Source organism: Molossus molossus, unplaced genomic scaffold (genome assembly GCF_014108415.1).
Source record: "Molossus molossus isolate mMolMol1 unplaced genomic scaffold, mMolMol1.p scaffold_m16_p_20, whole genome shotgun sequence".
Classification (NCBI taxonomy): domain Eukaryota; kingdom Metazoa; phylum Chordata; class Mammalia; order Chiroptera; family Molossidae; genus Molossus; species Molossus molossus.
The window spans coordinates 31,279,183-31,289,274 of NW_023425356.1; the positions used below are offsets into that span (position 1 = coordinate 31,279,183).

Below are 10,092 nucleotides of genomic sequence, written 5' to 3' on the forward strand. Positions count from 1 at the left end.
CCTGGTGTTAGCACAGCTTTTAAAAATCACTGGGAATCAGAAAGAGGTGCTATACAAGCGAAAAGGAGGCATGTTCTCCAAGTTTCAGAGCCAGACAGAAATGAGCTTAAGCTGAATGAATTGAGGCTAGAAGTGAGGAGGAACCCGAAGAAGACAGTTACTGAACACGACCTTTTCACACACACATGGAGCCTCAATCCTTTTGAAAAGGAAACTATGCTGTTTTACCAGAAGTAAGGTGATCGATCGGGGGAGCGGTGGTTTGAAAGTGGAACCTCCTCAGAGGGAACAGACAAGAATAGGTGGTCACTGGGGGCCCTGCTTAGCCTGAGAATGTCAGAGGGACTATTTCACGGGATCCCCTCTAACCCTCAAGACACCCACCCACCCCACCCCTGCACCAAGATGCCAGAGAAGATAGGAATATAGATTTTAATCATTGTGCTGCTGCTGTTAACCGGAGTGCAATTGATCCATCCTTTGTGGATTTTGATGCCACAGTGTAAATGAGGTTTCTGGGGCTATTGGTGACAAAAGGGAGGGGGTGGCAGGAGGAGAAACAGAGTGAGGAGAGGAGTGGGGGTCAGAGCTTTCCCCAGCATCGCATTCCCGTCAAGGGCCCTGGAGAGGCCGGGGTCCTTCCTGGCCCAGGCTGCCGACAGGGGTCAGTCTACGGCTTCCTGCCAATCCATCCGCCTCTAGCTCTAAGGCCAGTCCTTGTTGAGTAGATGAAGTCCAGAACAGGCTCACCGCTGACCACCACGTGGGGAAGGGACGTAGACCAAGGGAGAGAGGCATTTGGGAACCCCCAACCCTTCTCCATTTTCCATCCTGAGAGACCCTCAGACTAGTTGAGAGCTGGGGAAAGGACAGCGGTAGCAGCTCATCCTCTGGGTCAGAACCCCCCAGGAGACGGGGAGGGGCGGGACTCAGAGAGGGCAGGTAGCAGATACTCCTGTGCATTTCTCTGCCTGAGCAGTAAGTGAGGGAGGCGTCTCCTCGGAGGTCTGCTGAATTCCAGCCAGGGGCTGGCCGTCATCGGGGCTTCTTACAGTTTCCTAGGATTGGTAGCATTAGGAGGCGGAGGGAGGTCACTCAAGCCCCAGAGCTCGGCCCCACTGGCTGCTGATAGGAGCTGGACTCTGGGAAGTAGCTCAAACCGCTTTGACAAGACCATTCATTCCTTTTGTCAAGAGTCAGGTGATCGGGTCCCGAGCAAAGGCACTGGGCCCGGGACAGCTAGGAGTCAGAGACACACAGGGCTTCTACCGCGTCACTCAGACCCTGGTTGACACCCCCCACAGCCAGCAGGCAGTTCTTGATGACAATGCTGGAGCAGGCACAGCGGGGTGTGGGCATGGCTGGGAGCACCTCCCATTTGTTCTTCCCCGGGTGGAACGCCTCTGCGGTCTCCAGGACAGTGGGCTGGTTCCCTGAAAGGGAACCGGAACTTACAAAGGAGTCCAGCCACCAATCCATGCCTTGCAGTCACCACCCCTCACCCCTGGCTCCCACCAGTAGAAGCCAAGCAACCTCAACTTCCCCTGCTGCTCCTCCCTCTACCCTGGGCCAGTAGCTTTGGTCAAACAGCCACTTTGCTCCTCCTACTTCCTGTCTTTGCCTCTTCACCAATATGCTTTCTTTCCCCAATCCCGTTTTTTACCAGAAGTTTCTAGATACTATTGCCTCCCTTCTGCCTTGTACTAAAAAGCGGCCCACGTGGTCTAGCCCACATCATGCTCCTTCATGAGACGATGAAGTGGTCTGTTCACGCTGAGCAAATGCTGGGCCCATCTCTCTCTCCCCTGTTGATCCTGGAGTTCTAACTTCAGAATACCACTAATCTTTGGGAGGGACATACAGCAAATCCTGAATGCATCATACTAACGTATTGGATCAAACTGCTTTCCTATTCCATGACAGAGCTGGGTGTGAGCACCCCCGAGTCCCATGGTTATCGGTATGTTGCTTATGCTCTCTGGGCCTCAGTGTCCCTTGTGTAAAAGGACCGAAGACTACATTTGGGCTCATACGTGGATACGTGAAGTCCAGGCTGGGAGAAAGAAAGTGCTTTGAATTCTTTGGAAGAAAGCAGTAGGCAGGCAGTGTGCAAGGAGCCAGCACCTTTTCCTGCTTGTACAGGATACCAACAATCCACCAAGCACCAGAACCTCAGTACCAGCCTGGAAGCTCCATCCTTACCAAGTCCTCCGGCCACTATGACCCGTCCACTCAGAGAGCCAGCCACAAAGTCTGCCCGCCGCTTCTTGAGGAAGAAGGAGCGGTCCATCTTCAGCCATCCCCCTACAGGCCACGGTGACGGCAAGACATACAGAGAGAGAATTAGCTGTTACCTAAGCTCTCACCCTAGGCACTGTCTCCACGCCATCTACCCTCTGTGCTCAGGGCTCACAATGCCTCCTGCTGTTTGAGTGACACTCTCCGTGGCTTCTAGCCTCTCCCATGTTTGCTGCTGTCCCGGGAACTAGAATCCCCTACAACAACTGTCCTGTTCTACCGCTGTTCTCAGACTCTCAGCTGGAGAAAAGTTCACTAGAGGCAGAGCGTAGGGGTCAGGATCCTTCTGTTTCTCCGTGAGTAAAAGCAGGAAAAAGCCCTCCCTCACCTGGCCCTGCCTGGATATTGTAAGGAGAGAGAATAGATGGAAAAGGCTTTGGTGGAAACAACCAACACACCAAAGGGAGCCCTGGACAGATGGAAGAATTCGGTCCCAAGAGTATTCCTGAATGGAGAGGGGTGGTCAGACTTCCGAAAGGCTCCTCCAGCTGGGCGGGTGGCCCTGGGAGTACGGATGGGAGGGAGGTATGGTGGGGGCAGTCCACCAGAGGCAGATGGCAGCCAGCTCACCCTGTTCCATGTCAAACACGTCCATGGTCCGGAGGAACTTGGGCTGCCGGTAGAGCCGACCCTGCCGCAGGCCTCCCAGGCTGTACAAGCAGTCGTCTAGGGTCACAAAGCTGGAGAAGGCCCTTTTACAGGGAATGTTGGGGAACTTGGTCCAGGAGCGAGTCTCAATGTCGAAGACCTCAAAGGCGTTGACTGCATACTTGGACTGTCGTCCCCCTGGAGGCCGGAGCAGGGTGGGTGTGGGGCAGAAGAGTAAGTCCCTGAGCAAAGCAGCAGCGTTTCCCTAATCGTACAGGAGCTCCGGGAGGGACGGGGCAGCATGCTTTCCCCCCAGTGCCAAGGAGATGCTCCACACACAGGCATTGCCTCCCGTGGAAACTGATCCAAAGTGGGAAGAAGGGACCCAGGGGGACAGGCAACTCGTCCTTACCCAGCACATAGATCTTGGAACCTCGAAGGAAGGAGGTGGCAGCATATCTTGGAGTGGGCATGGGTGCTAGCGACACCCACATGTCCTTGAGCATGTCATAGTGTTGAAGGTGGTTGTGCGGACGGAGGTCCAGGCCCATCCCGCCTGCCGCATACACTCTGTAATCTAAGGAGAAAGTCCACGTGCATTGTTGACTCAGCTTACAGATCCCACGAGACAGTCCCATCGGCATTTATCACCATAGCCACGCTCTGTTAACCCCTGAACACCACCGATGAAGCCAGGTTCCCCACCACTGCTCTGCCAGAGTGAACCCCATGTATGTATCAGTAGGGTCGTGGCCACATTTAAAAGTCCCTACTATAGTTGAGCCTGGGTCTTCTTGAAGCCATGTCAGGCCTGCAGACCTTAGCCGTCCTTGATGTCCAGCCCTTTGGCTAAGCCCGAAACACTAAGCCTCACACACAGGGGCAAACTGTGGTGGAGTCCAGACATGGACAGTCTTTTGCAGGTCTTGTCCCCTCCATGTTCCTCCTTCCTGGGCAGCCAGAGGGGATGTGAAAGAGGAGGGACATGGCTGTGATACCCCTGCAGTAGTGGCCTGGCCCAGGCACTCTGAGACTGAACCTCTCTAGACCTGGCAGGAGCCTTTAGAAATTGGGTCAACCCTGCTGTCATTGACCTTGTAGGACACTGGACTGCTGCTGGTGCTTTTGTATTCTGCCACCTCCGTGGGGGAATGACAAACTCCTTTACATACTGGGAAGCTTGTGGGCTCCAGGAGGCACCCTGCACTAAGTGGGATAGGGCCGGGGTGAATGAGCGTACGGCTTGCAGGACAGAAACCCTGCCTGGGCAGTGAGCTGGGCACTCCGAGAAGACCAGTTCTCCAGCATGCTCCTCTGCTCTGGGCTGCAGGTGGCTTTTCTTAAAAAAAAAAAAAAAAAAAAAAAAAAGCAGCAGCCCTGGCCGGTTTGGCTCAGCGGTTAGAGCGTCGGCCTGCGGTCCAGAGAGACCCGGGTTTGGTTCCCGCTAAGGGCATGTACCTCGGTTGCAGTTTGTCCCCGGCCCTGGTTGGTCGTGCGGGTGGCAGCCACTCGATGTGTCCCTTTCATGTCGATGTTTCTCTCTCTCTCTCTTTCTCTCCCTCCCTCCCACTCTATCTGTACAAAATATGAAAAAATGTCCTCGGGTGAGGATAAAAAAAAAACAAAAAATTTCCCCCTTTATTGATTTTAGAGTGAGAGAGACAGAAACATCAATGAGAAAGAATATCAATTGGCTGCCTCCTGCATGACCCCCATTGGGGATCAGGCCCACAACCTGGGTATATGCCCTGACCGGGAATCCAGTCGGCAACCTGTTGGTGCATGGGTCGATGCTCAGCCACTGGGCCACACCAGCTGAACTGCAGGTGGCTTTTCAAGGTGCTTCTTGCCACTGTCCCAGAGAGAATGAGCAAAGCATCCATGTGTCCCTGGGCCTCACCCCAGTATCTCCGGTAGCTTATCAGGGACACAGCCCCCACAGGGCTCTCAGTAGCCAGTCCTCCCCACTCCTGGCTCTAAGAGGCCTTTGTTCTTCAAGAGTATTTCATGGATGAGTACTCTTTCCTTCTACTTTCCAATCTTACTGGGGGGGAAAAAAATCCCAACCCTAGCCTGATGCGAGGGATGGAAACTGCTAATAAATTGACCTCTCCCAGCCTCATGTCACCTGAAACACACTTCCAGTCGGGGATCCTCCAGTCCCCTCTACTCATCCTTTCAGACTCACCTGAGTGTCCCTGAACATCAAGGCTGGGCTGAGAGCACCAGCTCAGTGCTTTCCATGACACCTGCCTCACTCTAGTCACCTATTGTTACCGAAATAATCTTTGTCTGTTTCTTCCAATAGACTGTAGGTCCTTGAGAATTTGTTGATCTGTGATCCCGGCCTCTGGTACAATGCCTGACGTGCAGACTTATAAATACTTACTAAATTAATTGATGAACCCATTCAGTGCCATAGTTAGGAATACAGATTCAATCATCCCTTACTGTGCAACTTTGGGAAAGCTTTTTAACCTCTCTGGGCCTCCCATTGCTTCTCTCTACAATGAGGATAATAATTGCACTTACCTCATCAGATAGGTTGTGAGGATCAAAGACACCTATGATGAGGACTTAAAGTTAGTTCTTAATCTTTTAGCACCATTTATCGAGGCCTGGGATTAAAGGAGTACTCTCCCCTTCTCTATTTCCCTACGGGCCTCCATGCCTTCCATTCTTCTTACTTCCGGTTTATGGAGGCTCCACTGACCATTCTGCCCTGAAGGATTCTGGGCTAGACTGTCTCTCTGGTCACCTTTGTTGGTCAGACCTGGTTTCCTGAAGGCGGAGACCAGACCTTTCCCTCCTCCCTGGGACCTAGACCTGTACCAGGGACAGAGCAATTGCTCGGGAGATGCCCGTTCCTGCTCTACAGTAGACCCAGCAAGCAGCTAGATGATTTTGCCAGAGAGACAAGAAAGGCTGCATCCCATTAAGCCTGTCTGGATTTCAGCTCCCCTAATTCCTATTGGGCCACTTCCCATAAAACCCTTTGTGTTTTAGCAAAAGAACTTTCTGAGCACCCTCTATGCTCTAGGCTGTTCCAAACCAGAAGAGAAGGAAAGTCGGGGCTGGAGAAAGTGAAATGAGAATCATAAAACCACAGGGTCGGCACACGCATGCCCTGAGAACTCCAGATGGGCAGGGTGCTGCAGGAGCACAATCCTTTTCCCGCCTGTGCAATAAGGCCACTGGGTCTCCAGCCTTGGTGCCTATTGTGAGGATCAAAAGGGGTCAGGAATGTGATAGTGGGCCCCGACTCGGTGCTGGCTCCCATCCCTTTCCCTGTGGTCTCCCCGCTCCCTGCTCGCCACCCACCCTCAGCCCTTGCCCCACTTGCCTTTGGCCGTGACAGAAATGCCCATGGCGGCCTCTCGCAGCACGCTCCTCTTCTTCCACTTGCCCTCATCTATGTTGTACATCTCCACAACCTTCAGGGGCAGCTGATTGGTGCCCACACCCCCGATCACCATGATCCTCTTCCCCAGGGCGATGACGGCCACCCCAGCCCGGGCTGTGGGCAAGGGGGGCAGGGCGGTCCACTTGTCGGCCTCCGGGGAGTAGACCTCAAAGCAGTCCCTGGGGATGCCATTGTCGTCACATCCCCCGATGGCATAGACCTGCCCCCCTGTCTCCAGCAGGGAGCAGTAGACCCGGCGGCTGGGCAGTGGCGCCAGGCACTTCCACTGGAAGTCCTTGATGTTGGGCACCTCCATGGCAGCCCCGGGGGCCCCTCCCGCCGCACCCCTGAGCCGCGGAGCGCCAGGGCCCAGACCGAGGTGCGAGCCCCGGGGTGGGAGGGCGAAGGCACCGGCTACTCCGCGCCCCCTCTCGCCTTCTCCATCCCACTCCCGAGCGCCGGTTCCCGCCTGACCCCGGCAAGGGCCCCGACGCCGGCCAGCGCTTCACCGTCCCTCAAGACTCAGCAGTCCCGTGGCGTCCACGCTGCGCCCTGAGGGAGGAACGCCGCGAGTCAAGGGCGGTCATGCCACGCGCCCTCGCCTCCTTGTGTCCGCGGCGGGGCCAGCTCCCAGCCGTTCGCCAACTTTAAAGGGAGGACGCGCGGCCAAGAGCGCCACCCCGCGGCGGCATCACGCCCTGTAACGCTTTGTCCGCCACCCCTCCCCGCCTGCTGGGTGGAAACGCAGGGCGTACCGGGTGGGGCCGGGGCTTCCTGGGGTTTAGGGTGCCTGGCTGGCTCCCCGCTAAGCAAAGCATTAACACTATTCGGCGTCCACGCCTCCGACCACTACCCGTCTCCCCTCCCCGCAGCCTCCCGTCCCCGCCCCCGCGCCCGCACCCGCGCCGCTTACCCAGCCTGGCGGAGCAGCGTGGCGCGAGGCTCAGACAGCGCATCACCCGGAGCCGGGAGCCCCCGCCCGCAGGCGCTGGGAGCAAGGGACAGGCGCTCTGTCCTTCTACTTCGTACCCTGCTGTCAGACATGCAGGGGAAGAGAATAAATGAACAGCAGGAAGGAGAAGCGAGGCCGCCGCGGGGGAGGAGGCCGGCCAGCCGACTCCATGCGCTCCCACCCGCAGCCGCCGCCACACCTGTGCAGGAATCCGCGTGCGTCCCGCGGCGGAACAGCTGTGACCTCTTTACATAAGCCCTGGCAGCGCCCGGCCCGCGGGGGAGGGAAAGGGCCCGGTGGAGACGCTCATCTTGTCTACAGGTTCAGGGATGTCCGCACGAGACCCAAGGACCCAGATGACTCCCTCCAGTCCCTCCGGTCGGTCGGGACAGGGGGTGAGGGGGTGGGGAGTTGGGAGCGAGGGAGAGGGCGGTTGTGTGTGTTTGTTTTGGATGAGGAGGCGGAGAGTCCAATTACCCAGTTATCTACAGTACACAGACCCAGTTCGCGACAGGCTGGCTCCATAGTCAGCTTTGCTTTGGGGGAGCTATTATCAAATGGTTTAACCTAATAGAATCAAGTGATGTGGGTGCGATCTACGCAGGGCTGACACAGGTGCATCCAAACAACATATACACCGACCAGCACACACATGCAAATCTTACGTCACCTCCCCCCCTCCCAAATAGACATACCCACGGAGGAACTGACAAATGCACAGACATGTGGACACACAACCAAAGCCACACTCACAGGCTGTCTCTCCCCCAACTCCTTCTTCACACACCTTGGGAAGGGGAAACTTGATTATCCAATCTTGGCCCTCAGTACCAACCCATAGGGCTTGCCAAATAAATCTTTGAAACTGCTCTCTAATAGAGCCATTTCAGGACAGTAGTCCCCAGTAACAAAGCTGCCCATGACACCAGTGGCCACCTGGTCTGATGGACTGCAAGGCCTATGGGGCCCTCGTCCTACCTGAATATAGGCAGAATATAAGCCTGAATAAAACACTCAGGCTTGGGCCCTGGCCAGTTTGGCTCAGCGGTTAGAGCGTCCGCCTGCGGTCCGGAGAGACCCGGTTCGGTTCCAGCTAAGGGCATGTACCTCGGTTGCAGTTTGTCCCCGGCTGGCAGCCACTCGATGCGAAAGGGACACATCGATGTTTCCCTCTCTCTCCCTCCCACACTGTCTGTACAAAAAATGGAAAAATGTCCTCGAATGAGGATTAAAAAAAAAACAAAAAAAAAAACACACTCAGGCTTGGGAGTCTGACAGACCTGGGCTTGAGTTCTAGCTCTGAAATTATTTAATGACTCTGAGCCCCAGTTTTCTTTTATTATTTTAATTCACCTTTTTATTTTGAGATAAATTGTAGATTCACATGCATTTGTAAGAAATAACACCCTTTACTCAGTTTCCCTTAATGATTAACATCTTGCAAAACTTATAGTACAATATCACAACCAGAATATGGAAATTGATCAGTGAAGATACAGGGCATTTCTATCATGCTGATTTTTAAAAAAATATTTTTTATTTATTGATTTTTAGAGAGAGGAAGGGAGAGGGGGGAGGAGAGAGAGAGAGAGAGAGAGAGAGAGAGAGAGAGAAACATCAATGAGAGAGATCAATTGGCTGTCTCTTATATGCCCCACACTGGGGATTGGGCCCACAACTTGGTCATGTGACTTGACCAGGAATCCAACCGGTGACCTCTTGGTGCATGGGTTGATGCTCAACGATTGAGCCACACCAGCCAGGCTGCATGTTGACTTTTTACAGTCTCTCTCACCCCTCTCTCCCCAATCCCTGGCCACCACTTATCTGTTCTCCATTTCCATACTTTTGTCATTTCAAAAATGTTATATAAATAGAATTGGACAGTATGTAACCTTTGGAGATTAGCTTTTCCTCCCCCAGCAGAATTCTGTGAAAATTTATTCAAGTTGTTGCCTGTACCAATAATTCATTCCTTTTTATTTCTGGGTAGCATTCGATGGCATGGATACATCCTTGTAGGTTTCTGTGAAGATTAAATGAGATAATATTGGTAACATATTCAGTTCATTCAGCTTCTGAGACAAAGCAAGGACCTAGTACATTGTGATTAATATCATTATTACCACAATTACTGTCAACCAAACCAAGAAAAAGGAAAACTGAGAACAAGCACACACGTTCTGCCCCTTACTTTGAAGTGACTTCCTGTGAGAAACAGAAGTCACAACTCACAACAGACCCACCATAATATCGTAAGTCCTTGGCTTAGACATGCCACTATTTTTTAGTTTGAATTCTCTGTGCTTAAAGAGTTAGTACCTCTAAAACCTTCACAGAAGAAGGTTGTGTTCTGTTTTCTCTATTCATTAGGAACTCATAAATTCCAAAAGAATGTGTTCTGAATGAATGAAGTTTCACAGGAAACACCAAACACGTCTTTTTCCTAGGGATCATAATCTGCCCAGAGGAATCGAGAACAAACCCTCAACTTGAACTGTGTTCACAAAATAAGGAAGATTGAAAGTCATGGTCCTTCCTCCAAGAAGCTAGTTTTGGTCCTTCTTCAGCCCCTTTTGCCCACTGAGCCTCCTACCAAAGCAGTGAGGCAAGGCTCCCGGTGCCCTCCCCTCCCCCCTCCGCTGGGGCAGCAGCTTAAGCAGCTATACAGAGTCCCACACTACTTTATGTTTGCATAACTCATTGAGTTAAACTAAGCCCTTGCACGTCCATTTTCTTGTAATCTTAAAACAACCCTGGGAAAGGTTGCCAGGGCAGGTATCAGTATCCACTTTTTACAGATAAGGAACCTGAGGTTTGGTGAAATGAAGTAACTGACTTATGACAGTGA

General features: G+C 53.2%; 1 protein-coding gene across 1 annotated transcript; it reads right to left on the minus strand.

Moving 5' to 3' along the window:
* Positions 1-461: 461 nt before the first annotated feature.
* KLHDC8A (kelch domain containing 8A) lies at positions 462-6,623 on the minus strand. Its single transcript, XM_036273045.1, has 5 exons — positions 6,230-6,623; positions 3,299-3,463; positions 2,869-3,084; positions 2,203-2,304; positions 462-1,433 (listed from the first exon to the last, which is right to left on the minus strand). The coding sequence occupies exons 1-5, from the start codon at positions 6,603-6,605 to the stop codon at positions 1,240-1,242; spliced, it is 1,053 nt and encodes a 350-aa protein (XP_036128938.1). The 5' UTR covers positions 6,606-6,623; the 3' UTR covers positions 462-1,239.
* Positions 6,624-10,092: the final 3,469 nt, after the last annotated feature.